The 20,803-nt window shown below is 35.9% G+C and overlaps 1 protein-coding gene and 2 non-coding genes across 3 annotated transcripts; 1 reads left to right on the forward strand and 2 right to left on the reverse strand.

The window, feature by feature from the left end:
* Window positions 1-1,515: 1,515 nt before the first annotated feature.
* LOC136817491 (uncharacterized) lies at window positions 1,516-18,171 on the reverse strand. Its single transcript, XM_067073815.1, has 11 exons — window positions 18,004-18,171; window positions 16,900-17,105; window positions 15,966-16,155; window positions 15,722-15,778; window positions 11,687-11,898; window positions 9,856-10,012; window positions 6,473-6,911; window positions 5,828-5,915; window positions 4,987-5,125; window positions 3,301-3,443; window positions 1,516-2,231 (listed from the first exon to the last, which is right to left on the reverse strand). The coding sequence occupies exons 1-11, from the start codon at window positions 18,047-18,049 to the stop codon at window positions 1,974-1,976; spliced, it is 1,935 nt and encodes a 644-aa protein (XP_066929916.1). The 5' UTR covers window positions 18,050-18,171; the 3' UTR covers window positions 1,516-1,973.
* On the reverse strand, window positions 7,115-7,261 carry LOC136817493 (U8 small nucleolar RNA). Its single transcript, XR_010848104.1, has one exon. It is a non-coding gene; the product is annotated as a U8 small nucleolar RNA (small nucleolar RNA).
* LOC136817494 (U8 small nucleolar RNA) lies at window positions 8,699-8,846 on the forward strand. Its single transcript, XR_010848105.1, has one exon. It is a non-coding gene; the product is annotated as a U8 small nucleolar RNA (small nucleolar RNA).
* Window positions 18,172-20,803: the final 2,632 nt, after the last annotated feature.

Consider the following 20,803-nt stretch of genomic DNA (forward strand, 5'->3'; position numbering starts at 1 on the left):
GTATTATAGGATTCACTACAGTTGATACGCTCTCTAATTCGACGTTCTAGTTTTCGATATATGCTCCGAAAGTTATTATCAACAAGAAACTCTCATAAACGACCCTTAATCGATGAAAATTTAATTTCACTTGAAAACCGAATTAGAGAACTAATTGTATTTACATGCTTAGAAAAATAATAGCCTAGTATAGCTAAAACAGTCATATTCTAATTTTTGAAAATTTATTCTCATGAAAATCAATTCTTAAAGAATCACAAAATTTTTGTAATATATAATTTGGTTAAATATTTTTTATTGCTTGCTATAACTACTATTTTATTTCTTACATTATAAATATTATTTATACAATTTTCATTTTCTAAAACAACGTTTGTATTTTAAGTAAAGAATCACACATAAACAAAATTTTCTAATCATACTTAGAGGCCCCCCAGCGGTAACTCTGATCACGATATCACGCAATTTTTTGTCTTCAATCACGACCACGCAAATCAGCAGAAAAAAATAGACAATCAAGCATCCCTTTGAAAAAAGTTCAAATCACGTATCACGGCTCAAAATATTTTTAAATCAAGATCACGTTTTGAGCAATCACGAAGAAAAAATTTTCAGATCACGTAATCACGCTGCAAAAAAGTCCCTATCACACGTCATAACGAAAAGCGCTTAGAGGCCTCTACCTAGCGGATGTTTTGTAAGGGTAGAGTGTGGCGCCGTAGGTTGGGTGGCACCATGGCATACGAAAAAGTAACCAACATATAACGATACACGTTTTATAAGAACATGCAAAAATTTTGAAGCCTTCGGGTGTTGTTAACCTTTTGAATTTTAAAAATATTCTTATTTTCACCATTTTATGTGTATTTTCCAAAGAAATGTTTTTATAACCTACAAAGCCTTAAAATGTTCTTAACTTGTTCTTAATTTTTTGGTCGTTGAAGTTTTATGTTCTTAGATAGTTTGTTCTTATAAAAAAACGTGTATATTAAAACCTCATAGTATATCATACTTTACGTCTAACTCTCGATTTTGGGGCGTTTGCTTGTTGAGCGACTTTTGTATAGAAAGGTCTGATGAGATGGAGTTTTTATAAGGTACTTTAATAATTGGTCATTTGAAGTAATAAAAATGACGCGTTCTTTAGAAAAAGTAACAAAACCGTTTTATCACTGGTTAACGACCAACCAAATCAAATAAGAGGTTGTAAAAACTGCATCTCGTCCCAGAAAGTTAGGTTACCAGTTCTTTTTACGCACCATTTAGCAGTATACATTTTTTCGACCGTAGTCGCGCGGTCAGGCGCGTGTCACTTGATTATTTAATTATCCCCCTAAACTCGATCCAATCCTTTTTTGACACATTTTTTTATTGCGAAAAAAGGACTGGGACGGTTTTAGTGGGATTAAAGCAGACAAGAAAATGCCTGCGCGGCAATTGGCGGCTACGGTTGAAAACGTGTATTAGGGTTTGTATCAAAAACAAAAAATAACTAATAACTAATAATAACTGATATTCATCTCATAATCTTTTTTCATAAAAAGATTGCATTTTCAGTTCTCGCACTATTCATACTACAGTTGAGTCTCAATAGCTCGAGTACGCACGGGAAACACAAATTCAATACACAGGTTGCAAAATTAAAGTCTGAAGGCAAATCACACTTTTACTTGAAATTTTTATATGCTATGTTACATGACATTTTTTTCTGATTGGTTTGAATTATTTACACTAATAAAGATATCAGCTTGAAGCTGTAAAGCAAGTAACATGGGAATAAAATCACGTGAACTTTTTCGAGTAATCACATGTTTTGACTGCAATGGTATAATTTTGTAGCCCGTGTATCATTGAGTAAGGTTTAATAAGGCATTGTTAACTGAAGGGGAGAGAAAACTTGTTCCAGATAAGGAGGAGTCGAGTTATAGAGGATCGAGTTAAAGAGACTCTACTGTATGTAGATAATCGGAATTTTAATCCATGAAATCGTTTAAGCTGATTTTTTGTCCTCTCTTCAAGACCCATTTAATAAGTTGTGTTTTGGTTCGCATCTGGATGTCCAAAAACCATTCATTTTCCACATCATCCACCATCTTCTTTTCTGTTGCTATGGTGATAAGTTTCAATGTGGGTACATCGTCACAACATTGAGGACATGAAGTTTTGTACACCTTCTTGTGGAGCACTCCAATGCTTTCGAGTTTTTTGTTCAAAGAATCGAAATCACTCATCTGAAAAGAAAATGCAAGTTAGAATAGATCTTTCCATAAATTACGTCACAAACATCACTTGCCTCATATTCAAACAATTACCATGGTGGTTATGTCTCTTGAGACCTTGAGACTCCTACTTGATTAATTCCGCTTGGAGTTAATCACCATGGTAATAATTTCAAAACGAGGCAAGTGATGTTCGTAACGTAATTTATGAAAAGGTCTATCGATAAGAATGCTCAAATACATTACCAGCAGATAAGTAATAGGAGTTTTCCCTCTAGATAATTTTCCCTGAAAACAGTCCTTAACTCTCTTATCACTGATAGGCTATCACCTGGGACCGTACGTAAAATCGAGCAACCTACTGTTAAAGACTGTGAGAAAGCATTGTAGTTCTATCTAGCCTCTTGCCCATAACCAGACTGATCGATGCTAAATCATTGATTTCATAAAAACTCCAAGGGGCTAAATCCGAAACTCCTGGATAGGAAATGAAACCACTTATTTCCCATACAAAACACGTGACCGGCGTGATTTTAAAACAAAATTTCTAGCTGCGGGGCAATCTTAAGACTTCACTTCTTTTTTTTTTGCTTGTATTGAGAAAGGTTGAATATTCATCTCTAACCCCTTCGGGGCTTTAAACTCAATCTTCTAAATCAAAATTAAAGAATCGGTCGATGTTCAAATCCGTACATAAAAACTATATACAGTAGACCTTTTCATAAATTATGTCACGGGAAACGGTTATCTTGCTTTCAAAATATTGCTTTAGTAATTCACCTTTTCGACAGTAGTGGTGTGGTCAGACGTGTACCAATTTATTATTTAATTTACCACCCTAAACTTGATTCAATCCTTTTTTTACACTTTTTTCTATTGTCTTTAGGCGCGAAAGAAAGACTGGGACGGTTTTAGAGTGGTAAAACGGAGAAAATAATGTCTGTGTGGCAATTGGCAGCTACGGTCGAAATATCACAATTGGAGACTTAAGGGACCTTGATAAATGAAAGAATCTTTGTAATGGTTTTAAAACGAGGCAGTCATTGCACTTGAGATAATTTATGAAAAGGCCTATCCTTACCTTCTTTTGTTCACACAAGCCGTTGCGAGGTAGAAATTCGATGTAATAATTAAGATGTTCACCATTTTTAAACTCACGTGCGTAGAAATGCACGTGACCTTTGTCCATCCATAATGGCTTCCTAGGATGTTCCTCGATTTTCGCTATGGTAAAAAAAGAAAGACAGTGAAAAGTCAATATAGTCAAATAGTGAGGTCTATAGTATAGGCTTACGTAGCGCTGAGAATTACAAACTCATTTGGAGGATTAAGCATCTAGAGTATCTTCAATTCTTTTCGAGAAATCAATTTACATTCAGTTTAATCAAACATCTGACCGACACCGTCAAAATTGCATGTGCAAAACGTTCAATCATGCAATGCGGCTTTTGAGATATCTTTTTATCCCTTAAAAGTATCGTGACAACGAAATTTCTCTGAAATTCAAACTGAGGAGATGGACTAAAAGAAATTTATCGCGCAAGTCTCAACCATTACTATTCAATGATTCTGGATGATTGCCATAGTAACTTTTGTTCTCGCTGAGTTAATTGAAATTGATGTTTGTCGTCACAATAATAATCATACGCTGTGATACTCACGGTAACTTCTCAGCTAGCACACAACTTTGTTTCAACGTTTTTCTAACGTTCACAACATCCTTATAAACACCCCTGCCTCTGTGACCCAGTGGGATCCACCCCACTGGCCACCCCAGTGAAATTTTTTTCCAAAAATGGCTCATTTTTCAGCCCCACTGGACAAATCACTCACCCCACTGGAATGTTGTAGTAAAAAAACACCCCATTGAAAATGATAAAAAGTTTACACATACCCCACTCGAAATGCCCTTATTTTAACGTACCCCAGTAGAACTTTTCTTTAAAAAAATCACCCCACCAGAATTTTCTCCTTCGACTTCTTTAAAAGTAAAAGATCCGAAAAAGCCAAAAAAATCTGCTCGCTTCGCTCGCTCGCCATCAAATGTTCCACTTCAATACATTAACTGTGTTTAACCCGACTTCTATGGTCATTGTCATGGTCATTTTAAAACGTAGAAAATCCCAAACGAGAGGGGTTGAAAATCAAAAAGTTCTCTGTCAGCGCAAACCACAGTTGTACTTGTACCTTTCTTTCTTTAAAGCTACGTTATAGCCTGAATAATTTTGGAGAGGCTTTCTCACTTGCGTAGATACTGAAAGAAAGACCTCTACTTAAATCATGTTGACTAAACATTACTAGCTTCCAGAGTTCATAAAATTTGATATAACGTACTGCTCCTCTATAGACCCCTTCCCTCAGACCTCATTACATTTCCTGTTACAGTGTAAGAGTAGATACACCTGATCAAGATGATATTTCTAGTAATATTTAGTAGCATGTAAGAAGCAGATTTTTACTAGCACTAAACCAAAAGTTAGCCAACACCTTCTATCGTTAAAACACGATAAAATTAAGCGGTCTACAGTCTAACACACAGGCTAACCAAAATTTAGCTCATGCAAAAAATTCTTTCTCACCCCAGTGAATGTCAAGGAAATTTTCGCCACCCCACTCAATATTTGAAAGAATATTTTTCACCCAGTGAATTTCAGGTTTTTTGATTCTCACCCCACTGGGTAATCAACACCCACTGGGGCACAGAGACAGGGTTGTTTATAACGTTAGATGAACGTTGTAACAACGCTGTGTGCCAAAGCAAACTCACCGTAAACTTGAATGTAGGATTCATCAGACAACCGACCACCATAAATGTTAAAAGGGAGAAAATTACTTCGCTTCACCAACAAATGGAACTTAGAGAACTGTTCTGGAATAATTGTGCCGTGAACACCAACAAACTCCGCCTAAACATAATAAGAATATATAGTCGAGCACGATTATGTGACTAAAATTATGATTTTTGATTGGTTCTTCCCTTATTCAGTTATAATCAAAAGGAGAACAAGCTCGGTAGAACAACCGTAAAAGTGGGGAGGCTGAAGGCTCAAAATGAGATAAAATTCGCTAGGAATTTGAGAAAAAAATCTAATTTGCTCAAAAGTGGGAGGCTAAAGTCTACCCAGTCTCCCCGCTTCCACCGGACCTGGAGAAGGGACTGCTGATATCAATTCTTCACATGTTACAACAAAGAAAGGCTTGGAAAGGTGAAATCAGTGAACACAATTGCAAGTGAACCGTAGCGCAAAAGCAGAGTATTCAGCCACACAGTGTGCAAGGTTGTGGATTCGATCTGGCCATAGCGAAGACTTTGGAGTTGATAAAAATGGTACCTGGTATCTCTCTACTTGATGCTCAGCAATTAAGAGAAGAATCGAGTGTAAGTGGAGCCATAGTCTATGAAGAAAGAGTGGTGCCCACCCCCTACCTTTGGGTAAACAGCTATCAAAAGAGGAGGCTTCAGGTACACAACCCGACTGTGGTCGCAAACTTACCACTAACCAGTTGAAACTCTTGTATCCTCTTCCTATAGATTATCAACTCAAATTCTTGGCAAGGAGACATGGGTGTAGTCGATTTACAAGAAAAGAATATGGGAAAGAGCTTACTGAACCATCTATTGAGATGAAGGAGGATAAATCTTCAAACGAAAATAATTTGTTTAGTTTCTCTGATACTTTTGGATGGATGAAGAACCTGAAAAAATAAAAAGAGGGTAGACTTTTTTCTATCCAGGAGCGATGGACGAGTTGTAAAAGCGTCAGCGCCTGATACGATTGTTTGCTCTTTTCAAGGCTCTGTTCAGTTCATAGATAGCCAGCTGGCCGTGAACCCCGTGAAAACAATTTGTAAGAACGTCTAGAAGTCATACATTAGATTACTGGGCAAACTACTGCAATTGCTGTTATAATTTAAACAGAACTCAGACGGTAAAGAAGATTTTACGGCAAAGAATGAGCGATGGTTGAATGGTCAAGGCGTCAGAGCCTAAACTTAGGGGTTCGAGATTTGAATCCCCACTTTCTTCTAGTGTTCCGTTCAGTCTAGCCGTAGACTCCATGAAAAGAAGTCGTAGGATTGTCTTAAAGTTCTAGATTAATTGGTTACCCAGCTGGCACACAACGTTGTTTCTAAACGTTCATCTAACGTTATATGGATGCTGTAAACGTTAGATAAACGTCGAAAAACGTTGCGCCAAATGAGTATCAACATAAAATATCTTTCCTATTTATCTCCGTAAGAAGGTAACTTACTTTACAAAATTTTGGAAATCCAATTCAAAAGACAATGAGTGGTAATTTAAAGTTCCTTTTTTGTTTGTGATAGCCTCAAAGTTCATCAACTTCAACTTCTTATCGATAACAGTAGAATTACCAAAAGCTGGGAAATGTAGTTTTGTTGTAGCTCCTGGCCTTGATTTAAAGAATGACCAAGAATCGTCGACATCTGCGTCCCAGAAATTATACCATTGCATTTTCTTGAATTCTAAATCCGTCGAGATCTTCAAATTTTCGTAAATCTGTTTCCATAGTGATAAGCTATTTGTATCGTTTAAAATGGGATATAAAGTTAGGATTGAGGTCCATGATATTGGCTCCACACTATGGCTCCGTAGAGCCGTAATGGAGTCGTCTTGTTGGTATAGATGATATTTGAATTTCCCTTCATTACAAAATCGAAAGTAACCAAATCCTATAAAAAAGAATTCAATTAACAATGAATCCTTTAAAAATTAAGTTTTTATTCAAGATCGGCGAATTTGCCCATAAAATCTGGGCAAATCTCTATCCGAGATGATAAGCTAATTTGAAGTTGTCCCTGACTGATCGACTGAATTTTAATTGTAATGTATTCATATCCTTCGATCATTGTTAACAAATCACCAGTGGTGTAAGGTCAGTCATGGGAACACAAGGCGAGTTGCAGCGCCATGGTCCGAAGCTTTTAACTCATACAAGTCATTCAGCTCCATGATCATCATCCACCTTTCTATAAACGATTTTTCAATCATTTACAGGTAAGGATTACACCGAAACTGATGATAATGGTGTGGATCGTTTCGTGACACTTTTTTCATAACTGAATAACTGCTTGTGGTGCTTTTCGAGCAGAACATTTTTGCTGATAAAACAGATATGATAGAAATGCCAAACTTCCGAACGAATTTAGAGTCCTATTGCACCTTTCAATTTATACTACAACTATCCATTAGAGTAGAATTGGTTTGATAGATATTTCCGAAGTCAATATGATAAGGCTTTGCTGACAAATATGTTTTGAATGTTTTTTCTTTTTTTGGCATCATTTTATCAGTGGTGCAAGGTCAGTCATGGGAATGCAAGGCGAGTTGCAGCGCCAAGGTTCTGAAGCTTTTAACTCATACAAGTCATTTAGCTCCATGATCATCGTTTGCCTTTCTATAAACAATTTTTCAATCATTTACAGGTAAGGATTACACCAAAACTGATTATGGATAAAGAAATGCGTTTGTTTAACCCTGCTTTAATGGCTTAATAACTTCTTGTGGTGTTCATAGACATTTGTTGTGTGGCAATTTTAATTTGAAATAGCAGCTAATATTGCATTCCAAAATGACTTTACTTCGAATCTTCATCAAGATATTCAAGGGTAGAGTTTTCTTAATAGATTCTTCGCAATCATTTGGGAATTGTTTATTTTGAAGATGTACGATAAAGAGACATTACTGGCCAAACATCTTTTTATTGATTTATTATATGGTGTATTTTCACTTCCTAGATCATTTTACCAGTGGTGCAAGGTCAGTCATGGGAACACAAGGCGAGTTGCAGCGCCAAGGTCCGAAGCTTTTAACTCATACAAGTCATTTAGCTCCATGATCATCATCCACCTTTCTATAAACGATTTTACAATCATTTACAGGCAAGGATCACACCATAACTGATGATGAGGCTGCTTGATGTCTTTTCTTGATCATTTTTCAAAGCTGAATAACTGCTTGTGGTGACCATTTGTTACACGTTTTTCTTATAAGAACATCCAAAATTTTTGAAGCCTTCGGATGTTCTTAGCTTTTTAAGTTGTTTTGAGAGTCGTTCTTAATTTCACCATTTTGTGAGTATTTTTGTGCAATTTTCTAAGAAATTGGGTAATTTAGAGCCCACGAAGCCTTAAAGTGATCTTAACTTGTTCTAAACATTTTGTTATGGAAGCCTTATGTTCTTATATAGTTTTTTCTTATAAAAAATGTGTATGTGAATACTGACCTTTTATTGTAATAAATTTGTATTGTATTAGCGTTAATTACAATTACGCGTTTAATTCGTACTTCTTCAATATCAAAATTGAAATAATTTAAATTTCAAGACACTTGGGAATCATTTATTGGGGCGATAAAATAGCATTACACCATTATTGGGGACAAAAGAGATAACAGATGAACACCACAAGCAGTTATTCAGCTTTGAAAAATGGTCAAGAAAAGACACCAAGCAGCCTCATCATCAGTTTCGGTGTAATCCTTGCCTGTAAATGATTGAAAAATCGTTTACAGAAAGGTGGATGATGATCATGGGGCTAAATGACTTGTATGAGTTAAAAGCTTCGGACCATGGCGCTGCAACTCGCCTTGTGTTCCCAATGACTGACCTTGCACCACTGATGATTTTTAAACAAGAATTTCAATCACTTGAAAACCATTTTAAGGTTTTTAGTAGAATTTACAATTTTTAAATTTAGTATCTTAACTCAATCAATTGCATAGAGGTGTTTCTTTGCATCAGATTCGTAACATGCTCGGGTAACTTAATGCATGTCCCAATTTCTTCAAAAACTACTTTTCCTTTTCGTCCCCAACTCCAGCTCTTAAACAATAACAAATTATACATTTTTGGAAGAATATTTGGATGTAGAATATTGTATATAATTTTTTTCTCAGTAGAATTGGTTCCTGAGAACAGACGACCATCATTTTCTTACGCACACTATAAACCTCAGGAAACGCTTGAAAATTAAGTATCTGAGGAAACTAGTCATTCCTATAACAATTTTCTTTTTTGCGCCAAAATATAATAATATCTGATATTTAAAGTGGCTGGTCATGGAATAACTACTAGGCTTTTACACATCCTAGTCAGTGTCTCCCCCAGGGGCTACTGTAAGAAATATTAAAATAACAGGAACAAGATATTCTAACTAAAAGTATGACGTTTCAGAGCTGATTTGAAATTAAGGAGTGATGGATGTAGTTAAGTTTACGAACGTGCGCTTTGCACAATCATTTTTAGCAAGAGAAACAACGATGCAAGAAAACGTGTCTTTAGTTAACCCTGTTGCATAGGTAACTTGGATATTATCAAATATTATTCATCCCTTGAATATCCTATAATGAATTCTTATCTTCTGGCACGGGTGTCGTATTTCAACACAATCACGCTTCTTTTTTTGTTATTTTTTATTGTTTTGCAGTCCTTACGAAGTCGTCCTTTTCTCAAATTGTTTCTTTCCAACCGTCCGTTGTAGAGCCTTAGAGCGTGATGGAAAGAAATAATTTTGATCTGAATTCAGGTTATGTGTTGGCAAAGGAAATGCACAAAGAAACGAAAAAAAGCTGTCTATCGTTTTAGCAATGTGAAAGAACTAAGAAATATATTTTTACCTTCAATCGAGCCGTTCTGATGGTCTCGATTCCATCTCAGTAGAACGTTAACATTATCGAATGCCAGCAGACCATCAGCTTTGTATCGGTTGATCATACCCATATGGTAGACTACACTCGTTTTGTTCACATCTTCGCACGAGCCGTGTGTTTTTACCTATTAAGTAAAAGAGACACAGTTTTGAATCTCTGTCTACACCCCTGTTCCAGTTACCAGGGATTTTGCTTTGTTTTTGGTAGGCTGGCGAATGAAAAATTAACTCTGGTGATTTCTAGATTCTATGCCGGCGATTTCTTAGCGAGCACAGTGTTTTGATTAGCGTAGATATGTTAGGCGGCGAACCGAACTTTTCGAATGACGAATTGTAATTTTCTACGGGCCTTGAACTAGAAAGATTGACCGTTCTCTGGGCCTAAATAAGACCCTTGGGATAACCAAATGAGAATATTTTAGGGATGGAAAAAAAGAGCTGAAAGCAACAAGGAATGCTGAGTATAGTTTCTCAATGGAAACGACATTTAAAGGTACTATTGTTTTCTAATGCTGATCTTTTTTATCGGCGGTCCCTTTGTCTTCTACTATGGACTTCTTAATATTTGATAAAAGGGGAATTTCCTGCAAAAGTTTAAACATCACAAATGATTTTTAAAGGGATAATCAGATGGTCTGAGATTCTAAGGGTACCTGTTCTTATACATGAGAAAACGTGATTCCCCAATTAGTTTTGTCAACTGACAAGTCAATGTCAGGATATTCCACTTTAAAATTTCGAAAGGTCCGCGAAAGGTCCCACTGTTTTTTTTTTTGAAGTTCCTGAGAAGTCCTTCTGACTTGTCGAAGGTGACATATATTTCATGGGGTCTTGTAGAATTTTCTCAAAAAGAATCGACAATGTATATTGGACATTTTTGACTCAAAGTAGGAATCTTCATGGTTTTATGTTAACATGATAAAAGGGAAGTAAAATAAAGTATAAAAGTGTTACCCAATAAAAGAAATAATTTACAAAATGCTTTGCAGGGCTTTACACTCTAAACCCCCTGACAAAAAGGTTTTCTTCGGAACCGTTTGAACGGCGATAATACTAAAAATTTGCTCCTCAACGGTCCGCATAAACAAATAAACGAAAGTGAAAGCAAATGTCTCTCGGAGTTTTGTGAGTTTGTAGTTTGTAAGCCAACTCGGTTTACAATAGCAGACTGGAAAGCGCGATGCGAGGATCCATAAAAAAACATGGCGACTGCTTTTTGAGATCTTTTAAAAACCAAGAATTTGAGTTGGACATTAAGAAACACCATTAAAGTTTTGGGTAAGGAAAAATACAGTCTGTTTTTCCCTGTAGGTTTAGTAGTGAAATATGTCAATCTTGGCAACCATCTGATTATCCCTTTAATTGTTCTAATTCACTTCTAGAACATAGAGTTTCAGCATTAGACGTAAAGGCTGGAATGAGAATTCAAAAGCTCAAAATTGTTCCAATAAGTTTGAAAATATAGCCTAGAAATTACTAACCTTTATATATCCCTGGACCAAGTTATAAGTTTTTTTTTTGAATTGGTACCCGTAAAGAAGCCATTGCAGTGTTAAAAATTAACGTCTAACGGCGCTACCTCGTCAAAGGTTTTCGAGGGAAAGTAGATCGAGCGCTCTCGATGCATTTACACCGCTATTTATTATTCCCAGGATTAGAGTACCACTTTTCAAAAACTCTGATCAAAGATTTTGTTTGGCCAGGATTGAGAAATTTAATCCAGGGTATATAAAAGTCAGTGCTAGAAATCAATAATGGAAAAGGCTGTCGGTATTTTGACGTCATGTCTAGGTACTCACATTATCAAGTGATTGAAGTCGAAGATTCTTCAAAACTCTTAGTTTAGATTGGTCCAAAGATTCAAGATGTTCCTTAAGCTCAGCAACAGGATGATTCTTGCACTCGACGTGCTTCTTACGACGTCGCCCGTATGATTCTTTGAGACGTCTCAAATCTTCTAATAAAATACTTTCTGATACGTCGATTGCGTAGACGGAAGGCTCCTCATTTTCTAAAATGCAACATTAAAATCAAAGTCAGACCTTTCCAGCTGTCTGGAAGTCTTACATAGCAGGAAACCCAGCTGGCACACAACATTTTTTCGACGTTTATCTAACATTCACAACGACCATACAGCCCAAAATCTCTGATACTATGGTTGTTCATTTGTAGCAAAACTCTATTTTTTTTGATTTAGTGAAATATTCTTTCATTTAGTGAAATATTTTTTTCATTTAGTGAAATATTTTTTTATTTAGTGAAATATTTTTTCATTTAGTGAATTTTTTTTGCATTTAGTGAAATTTTTTTGCATTTACTGAAATTTTTTTGCATTTAGTGAAATATTTTTTTGCATTTAGTGAATTTTTTTTTTGCATTTAGTGAAATATTTTTCATTTAGTGAATTTTTTTTCATTTAGTGCAATAATTTTTTTGTTTAGTGAACTTTTGGCTATTTAGTGAACTTTTTTTTATTTAGTGAAATTTTTTTCTTGTTTATTGGTTTTATGGGACGCCGTTCTCGAAAAGATATGGCACGAGGTCATTCAGTAGTTTATAGCGAGGTTAAGCTCGGGTTTATTTTGACCGTAAAGTGCGATACCGTAGGGCTGTACATAACTTGCCAAAGCAAATCATGTAAGTAAAATCTTATGTACAGGCCTACGATGAACCCGATGGTCAGCGAGCATTCTTTGACGTAAGGGTTTTTAACCTTTTTGTTCAGCAACATACACATCAATTCCAAAGTTGAGAACTGCTTGAAGACGAACGAAAACGAAAAAAGCGTATGTACGGAGAACGCGTTCGACAATCTGAAAATGGAACGTTCAGACCAATCGTTTTCGCGGCTAACGGTGCGATGGGCGTGGAATGTATTCGTTTCTATCAACGATTATCTGAGTTGTTGGCCGACAAGCGAAAGGTTCCTCAGTCAATCGTGACGAATAAATTGAGAACACTGATTTGCTTTTCACTTTTACGTTCTACCGTAAGGTGTTTACGTGGATCACGGGGGAAAATATTCACCCCAGAAAACATTTTATAGCTTATGGTTTTACTTTTATCTTTCGAGTCTTTTCAGTTTCTGTTTTTTGTGTGTGTGGCACACTTTTCAGGGTCTTTTTTTTTGTCTTAGCTGGCCAGTGTCTCTTTAGTGCATCTTTTTGGGTTCCATTTTCATTTTTGATATAGTGCAATATATATAAAAAGTATAAATAGAAAAAAACAGTACGGGTAACGAAACAGGAAAATTTAATGGTATATTTATCTTTTGTGTTTACTTAAAATAATTATCATAATATAGAATTCAATGATTTCAGCCCCGTTCAGGGTCACTTTTTCGCAAATTTTGATGAATTTTACGAGTCCACGTAGGGTTTATTTTTCGAACCTCAGCGGAACACCCCATAGGTCGGCTAGCCAAGGGGTTACGTAAGCTTGCTGGCATGTCGAGAGTTAGGTTGATTGATTTTGACCAAGGATGTAGATACAGTAGGTGACTAACGTAGTGTATAGTAATAGAGCAAGAGAAGAGAAGTGAACCCTCCGAATCACCCGGAATGGGCCCTATCCCTGGATATATACTTACCATTTTTTGATTGGACAAAATACTGACTAGAAAAATATAAACTATAGACTGACCTCGTGCCATATTTTTTCCCGGAACGGCGTCGCAAATTTTTTTTCCGTAGACGGGCGGAAATATCTTTAATGGTCAGAAATATCATAGCGCAATGGTCGGAAATATCATTTGATGGTCAGAAATATATTTTGATGGTCGGAAATATCCCAAACTCTGAAAATTTGAAAATTTAATGGTCGGAAATATCATAGCGTAATGGTCGGAAATATCATTTGATGGTTGGAAATATCTTTTGATGGTCGGAAATATCTTTTGATGGTCGGAAATATCATTTGATGGTCGGAAATATCCCGCGCTTTTAAAAATGCTTTATCAGCAAAAAAAAATTAAACAAAAATGGTAGCAAAGGTGGTGTGGTGTGGCCAACTTGTTGTGTGTGCCAGACAAGAGTAGTTTTTTGTTTTAAGTTTTTGGGACACTATCTGAGAACTGTTCTGTTTCGTAGTTCTTTACACAGTATTTTACACAAGACGTAGACAGCTTTTTAGGGAGAGAAAGTGGTATTGACCTTTTTACTCAAACACGACTCTTGTTTATTTCTTGTATTTTTTATATCCTTTCCTCCTCTAGCCCCCACTGCTCTCAAATCACCCTAAAGCTAGTCCTAACCCTACCCGGACCCTCCCATTCTAGACCTTTCCCCTGGGGGGGGGGCACTCGATCTGAAAACGACTGTTCGGCGGAAAATTTGGCTTCCAAAATCGAACCTTTACAGTGCATCCAGCTGGCAGTGCATGCAGAGAAAATTTGGCCAAAAAATGACCCTTACAGTGGGGGCCAGAGGAGGAAATGATATAAAAAAGACAAGAAAGAACGAAGAGTCGTGTTAGAATAAAAAGGTCAATACCACTTTCTCTCTCTAAAAAGCTTGTCTGGCACACACAACATGTTGGCCACACAACAAGTTGGCCACATAACACCACCTTTGCTACCATTTTTGTTTACATTTTTTTTGCTGATAAAGCATTTTTAAAAGCGCGGGATATTTCCGATCATTAAATTTTCAAATGTTTAGAGTTTTAGATATTTCCGACCATCAAATGATATTTCCGACCATTGCGCTATGATATTTCCGACCATTAAAGATATTTCCGCCCGTCTACGGAAAAAAAATTTGCAACAGCGTCCCATAAAACAAAAAAATATCCACTGAATAAAAAAAAATTTCACTAATTAAAAAATTTCACTAAACAAAAAAAAATTTCACTAAATAAAAAAAAATTTCACTGAATAAAAAAAAATTTCACTAAATAAAAAAAAATTTCACTAAATGATCACTACATGAAAAAAAATTTCACTAAATGCAAAAAATATTTCACTAAAAGAAAAAATATTTCACTAAATGAAAAAAAATTCACTAAATGCAAAAAATATTTCACTAAATAAAAGAAAAATATTTCACTAAATGAAAAAAATATTTCACTAAATGAAAAAATATTTCACTAAACGAAAAATATAGAGTTTTGCTACAAATGAACAACCATATGATACAACGTTAAATGAACGTTGAAACAAGTAGAGTTAGATTCCAGAACATTCGTTCAGTACCGATTTTACCCTGCTGGCACACAACGTTGTTTTGACGTTTATCTAACGTTTACAACGTCCATATAACGTTAGCTGAACGTTAAAACAACGTTGCGAGCCAGCTGGGTGTGAATGTGTTTTTTTTCTACGTTGGATACGGAACTGACCGAAACTTTGTCTCTGGTATCAAAAAGACGGTCACCGTTAACTTCTGAGATTTTACTAGATCCTGAATGACCGGGGACGACGGTAAATCAGCACTTTTATCATCCTTGAATTTGTAAGTAAAAAATGTGGGTTGTTTTAATCGTTTCAGTCACTCTGCCGTCCTCAAAAATGCATATAAAATCCCTAATATATTACAGAGTGTGTTAAAACCCCTATAAATGTAGTGTTTCCGGAAGCCGACCGGGTGAAAAAAAAATTCAGCCCGGCCGCAGACTTCGTTAGTAGTTATACATTAGTATTCAGGGCTTACTTCATACTGTTTGTACATCAAAGTTATCTATAAAGTTATATTTCAATGATCTTAAGTTATCAGAAATAGCAACAAAAAAATTTTTTTTTCCGGTCGGCCGCATGAGAGCTTCTTTCCTTCACCCGCATTCCGGAAACACTACACTTTTTTATTTTCGCCTAACATCCAATGAAAATAAACACTCACGATCCTTGAGTTTTTGGTAGTTCTTCTTGCAAGACGCAAGTTGTAGTTGTCTGTCAGCTATAATGAAATCACATTGTATTGCATCTTACCTATTAATTATTTGGAGATTACTCTCATGATTGGTATGATCTGACTGGCTATGGTCTAGACACGGACTGGGTATGGTATAGACACGGACTGGATATGGTCTGGACACGGACTGGTTATGGTCTAGACACGGACTGGGCATGGTCTGGATACTTACTTGGTATGGTCATATTCCAGCAGTCATCAACATTGACCTTTTCCTCGCAATCCAAGCTATCAAACCATTCTCTGAATTGCGAGTTACCAAATGTGATATCTTGAAAACAAATTGAATTCTTCTGTTTGACACAAGATTTGGGACAGATTCTTTTGGGTTTGGTACCTCTAGCATTGCATGGTGGAAGCACCTGAGGTAAAAACAAAAAAGATTTTATTAGGCATCTAAGATCAAACCAGGGCTTACCCAGCTGGCACACAACGTTTTTTCAACGTTTATCTAACGTTCACAACTTCCATATAACGTTAGATGAACGTTGAAACAACGTTGTGTGCCAGCTGGGTAGAAAAAAGGAGTATAGTTAACTCTTGCTTATTTGAGCTTGAGAAGAAAGTACTTTAGGCGGGGTTTCTCATTGGCGAGAGCTGCGAGAATTAGTTCAAACTATATTAAGATTTAGCAAGATTCAAATTTTTGAAATCCTAGACAAAATCGATATAAAATATCGAACTTATCCTTTTTAAACGTTTTACAAAGATAGTTTCCAAAATGTTATTGAAACAAGCTGGTTCCAGGGATACAGCACGCAAAGACAGGAGGGAAAACTTGCAACCCAATATAGGACGAGTTTCCACATAAATCTCTCATCCGTTCCTACTGGTAAAATTGACCGAAATATCGTCCCCAGTGGAAATTCTTTTCCCCGCTGAAAATAATCAAATACGAATCCTCGCTGCAAAATATTGTGCTTTTCACCATCCACATAGAATTTTCTCTTACTTTCTGACTTGAATTTAAATCCCCAGCCGTAAAAAATATTGGAATATCAATCCCCATCGAGTTTCAGTCTGTTATTTATACCCCATTGGCTGAAAAAGTCCTACCGGGTCTGTGAGAATGGGTGTATAATTTCAAACAATGATTGAATGGTTACCTGTGAACAGATAGTATCTTTAATGAAACCATTGCATTCGGTCAAGTCACCGATGAAATAATTACTGTTGAAATCTGTCTCCAATTCATAGATCTGACTCAGTTTGGACATCTGATTCTCACCAGTTTCAGTCCATACATATTTGCCAACCAAATCAGGACAAAGATCCTCAGGACCAATATAGAAATCACAACCTGCTTGACACCCTATTGAGAACAAAGAAAATTGACGACGTACAGCGACCTCGCTCCCTGTGCATTATCAGCTTTTTTTTAAGGTTACTGATAGCGCTAGATGATATTCTTTGGCGTCAATCAGTAACGTAAATAAAGCCTGGAATACACGGGGACGAGGCTGGACGTACAGTTGACGCTCTCTTATTCGACTTTCCACTATTCGATACCCTTTATTATTCAATTATATTGAAAGCCACAGAAACTCTCAAAAACGACACTCAACTTTTGAAATGTATTCAAGAAATACGTTCAATATACAGTTAAACGTTCTCTAATTCGACTTTCCACTATTTGATATATTCCTTTATTCGATAATATTGAAAGTCACCGTCAAAAAAAAACTCTTAAAAACGACGCTCAACTTTTAAAATGTATTCCGCAAATACGTTAGATTTACTGTTCAACGCTCTCGACGTTCTACTATTCGATACGCTTCATTATTCAATAATATTGAAAGCCACACAGTCAACATGAAATCCTCCGACACTTTAATATTCGATACGTTCCCTTTATATGATAGAAATCTAATTCCCCTGTAAATCACCGCTTTAGCAAACCAGAAATGATTTTGCTAGATTATGCTATAGTCTAAGACGAGTTTCATCTAAGAGGAACAAACGTGAAGACGGGAATTTTTTCGGGAGCAGCTGTTGTCTTAAACACAGACTCTATCCACTACTTTTTATAATATACAAACTATGTTATAATATAATAATATGTTATACGGACGATAGCATCGTCTATGATTTTGCATAGTAACGGTATTTTCTCAATCGATCTTGTTTTTATTCACGTTGATTGAAATATTACACTCAATTAATCTACGAAATATATACACCTAAACATACAGAAATATCCTCATTCTTACCCTTAAAACCAGTCAAAAATAAGGTAAGATAAACCAGAAACTTCATCTTTTCAGCGCAAAATCGTTCAAACCTAGCTACGTAAAATCAGCATAGGAATTTAACGACATGAAATATTTTTGCTTAAAAGATTTTCTTTCTATGGGATGGGCTATTTCAGCTAGCTCAAAAATTTCATTATATAAAAAAAAATAGATATATTTAAGTCGCTATTTTTGATCCCTAGAGTCAAACCTTAATAAGTTCTTAAAACGATAAGATGGCTTAGTAAAAGCTCTACGGGGGAGATAAAAAAATGCTATGTTCGGAGATTAGAGTGTTTTTAATAAGAAAAATTTAATGATTATATTTTCAGTTTCCGTAAACTTGCTGGCTATTACCTGCTGTTTAAGCGGAAACTTTTCTTATAAAAAGCTCTTTCCGCGGGAAGTATCTCCGTCAATTTTAATCATTTTTTTGTTTAATAATAATGTCTTTTTACTCTTGTCATAGTTTCATCACAATCTGCTTAATGTCCATCATATAACTCATTGCTTTCTATTTGTCCTATTTAGAACCTTTTTAAGATCTCTACGATGAAACACAGTTTCTTGTTGTTCAAGTAAGTCTGTAACCACAGTGAAGGGTTACCCAAAGGCTCCCCTTTCTTTATCTGTCGACCCGAAGAAGGTAGGGGAGGACGCCACTTCTTTCCTTGGATTTCTCCACCTACCCTTGATTCTTCCCTTAATTGCTGAGCATGAAGTAGAAAATTTTCAAGTACCAATTTTGTACCAAGTAACATAGACGGTTTTAGACTATGTCGAACTTATCAGGGGAAGATATTTGTAATTGTAATTTCATTGTCTTTAAACGAGTGTTGCACTCCTTCGCATGTTTCCGACGTACTTTCTCTATTGTTTTAAATCCACCAGTGAAGTACGAAGTAGTCTTTAGTGTCACCCGGCCAAGGATTGAACCCAGAACCTTGCGTACCGTAGTCAGATACTCTACTTTTATGCTAGAGCCGTCTTGTTTTGATTTGTTTAATACGTACAATACCAGCTGGCACACAACGTTGTTTCAACGTTGTTTCAACGTTTAAAAAACGAACACAACGTCCATATAACGTTAAATGAACGTTGAAAAAACGTTGTGTACCAGCTGGGATGCTGTTGTCTGTTAAAAGCGTAGTAAACACAGCAAACTAAATTTAAATGTTGTTTGACAGCAGAAAGAGACGTAAGTAGGCTAAAAGTGACAGTAATGAAAAAAGATTGGCCTATACCAATTTTTTACTCGAAAATTTACTCTACTTTCTAAGGTTATTAAATCGTTTCTACAGATTTTAACCGATTCCAAAACATTAAGAAACTGTTACAATTTCTGTCACCTTCATCCTAGAGAATGAAACGGCTTTAACTTTTCGAAGCATTGTCTCGTTACATAAGGAACATCAAAGCCTGAAAAATATCATGTCATTTCTTGACACGTGAAACCAAAATAATTTTCATACATCTATCAATATAACTTTAAAATATTTTTCTGAAATCAGGAAATTATAAAACTTTTTAGTTGATGACATTGCAAAGGACAGAAAAATCTCAAATTCCAAAGAAATTCCATTTTGTCCAGATAAACGGGATGTGCGAAAAAGTAAACCATAGGTCTTTCGGTTTATGTACTGAATCGATTTTCTTGGATAGAAGTTTATCTTTCCCAGTGTCGTCATTAAGTTAAAAATGACTTACAGTTTTACCCCAGGCCAGGGCTTAGATAAGCTAAACTTGCCAAAGGCCCAAAACAGGCCTTGTGTATCTCTCAAATTTTCTAACAGACTTGTGAATAAAGCAAAATCAAACATTCTTTGTGTAATAAGTTTTCTCAGATTTTACATTTTAGCTGGTTATAAATATATTTGTGAGTGGAACTACTGTCGGGTTGAGAAAACTCAAAAAGAAGATTAAAATTGAAGACGAAGTGAATTTTACGAATTTCGAAGTCTTCCAAAACGAAAAACTTAACGTTGATGATTTCTACGAGCCGATAGGATTAAATCTTTGTCTCACTAGGTTATTTGTAACAAACAGTAATCTTACTGTTTTAAACCCGTTGGTATTGTCGCTTCGAGACAAAACGTTTCGTAAGTAAAATTCGATTCCGGTCGCCGCTTTATGTTGAATTACAAAAATTCATTTACAGAGCCCTTTGTTTACATCCTGGTTGCCAGGACTGATGGACACACCCTAATCTCTTGATCATCTACGCTTCTGCCTTGAAGGTGTGCTCTTTCAGCCAAGACATTCATGCATTGTATTATTTCGGCTTAGGAAAGAAAGTGAAGTCAACTGGATTCTCATGTTATTGAAGTATTGAAATATTTGGTGCGAATGTTTTACTTCAGCTAATCGCCACGCTAAAAAAAGCTCATCTAAAGTCATCCATAACCTGGATAAGAATTTTAAAAACATTAAAGAGCCTTCATAGTTTCCCGCCCTTACGTAATCTTTAGAGTGGATTAATAATCATATGATGTGATACTCACGGTACCTTAAAGAGACTTGGAAAAGTCAAAAAAATGAACCCTTACCGTCCACACATACGAATCTCTTACCCAGCTGGCACACAACGTTGTTTTAACGTTCAAATAACGTTAATTGGACGTTGTGAATGTCACATGGACGTTGTTTTGACGTTGCGTGCCGTCTGCGTATTTTTAGACTAAAGTACCCTCCCCCTGGATGTTTATCATTGAGTCACACTTACTAACTGGAAGTAAATAGCTATTCCATTAGAACTTCGAATAACCGTTAATCTGATTTT

This window comes from Clytia hemisphaerica, unplaced genomic scaffold, assembly GCF_902728285.1.
Source record: "Clytia hemisphaerica strain Z4C2 unplaced genomic scaffold, Clytia hemisphaerica genome assembly, whole genome shotgun sequence".
NCBI lineage: Eukaryota > Metazoa > Cnidaria > Hydrozoa > Leptothecata > Clytiidae > Clytia > Clytia hemisphaerica.

Bases quoted from the DNA above. Each gene is read 5' to 3' on its own strand.
- LOC136817491 (XM_067073815.1), bottom strand. From the start codon at position 18,049: ATGAAGTTTCTGGTTTATCTTACCTTATTTTTGACTGGTTTTAAGG. The intron at 15,779-15,965 runs GTAAGTATCCAG...ATTTCATTATAG, and splicing joins CTGGAATATGACCATACCAA to CTGACAGACAACTACAACTT. The intron at 5,126-5,827 runs GTAAGCTCTTTC...TATTATGTTTAG, and splicing joins TCATCTCAATAGATGGTTCA to GCGGAGTTTGTTGGTGTTCA.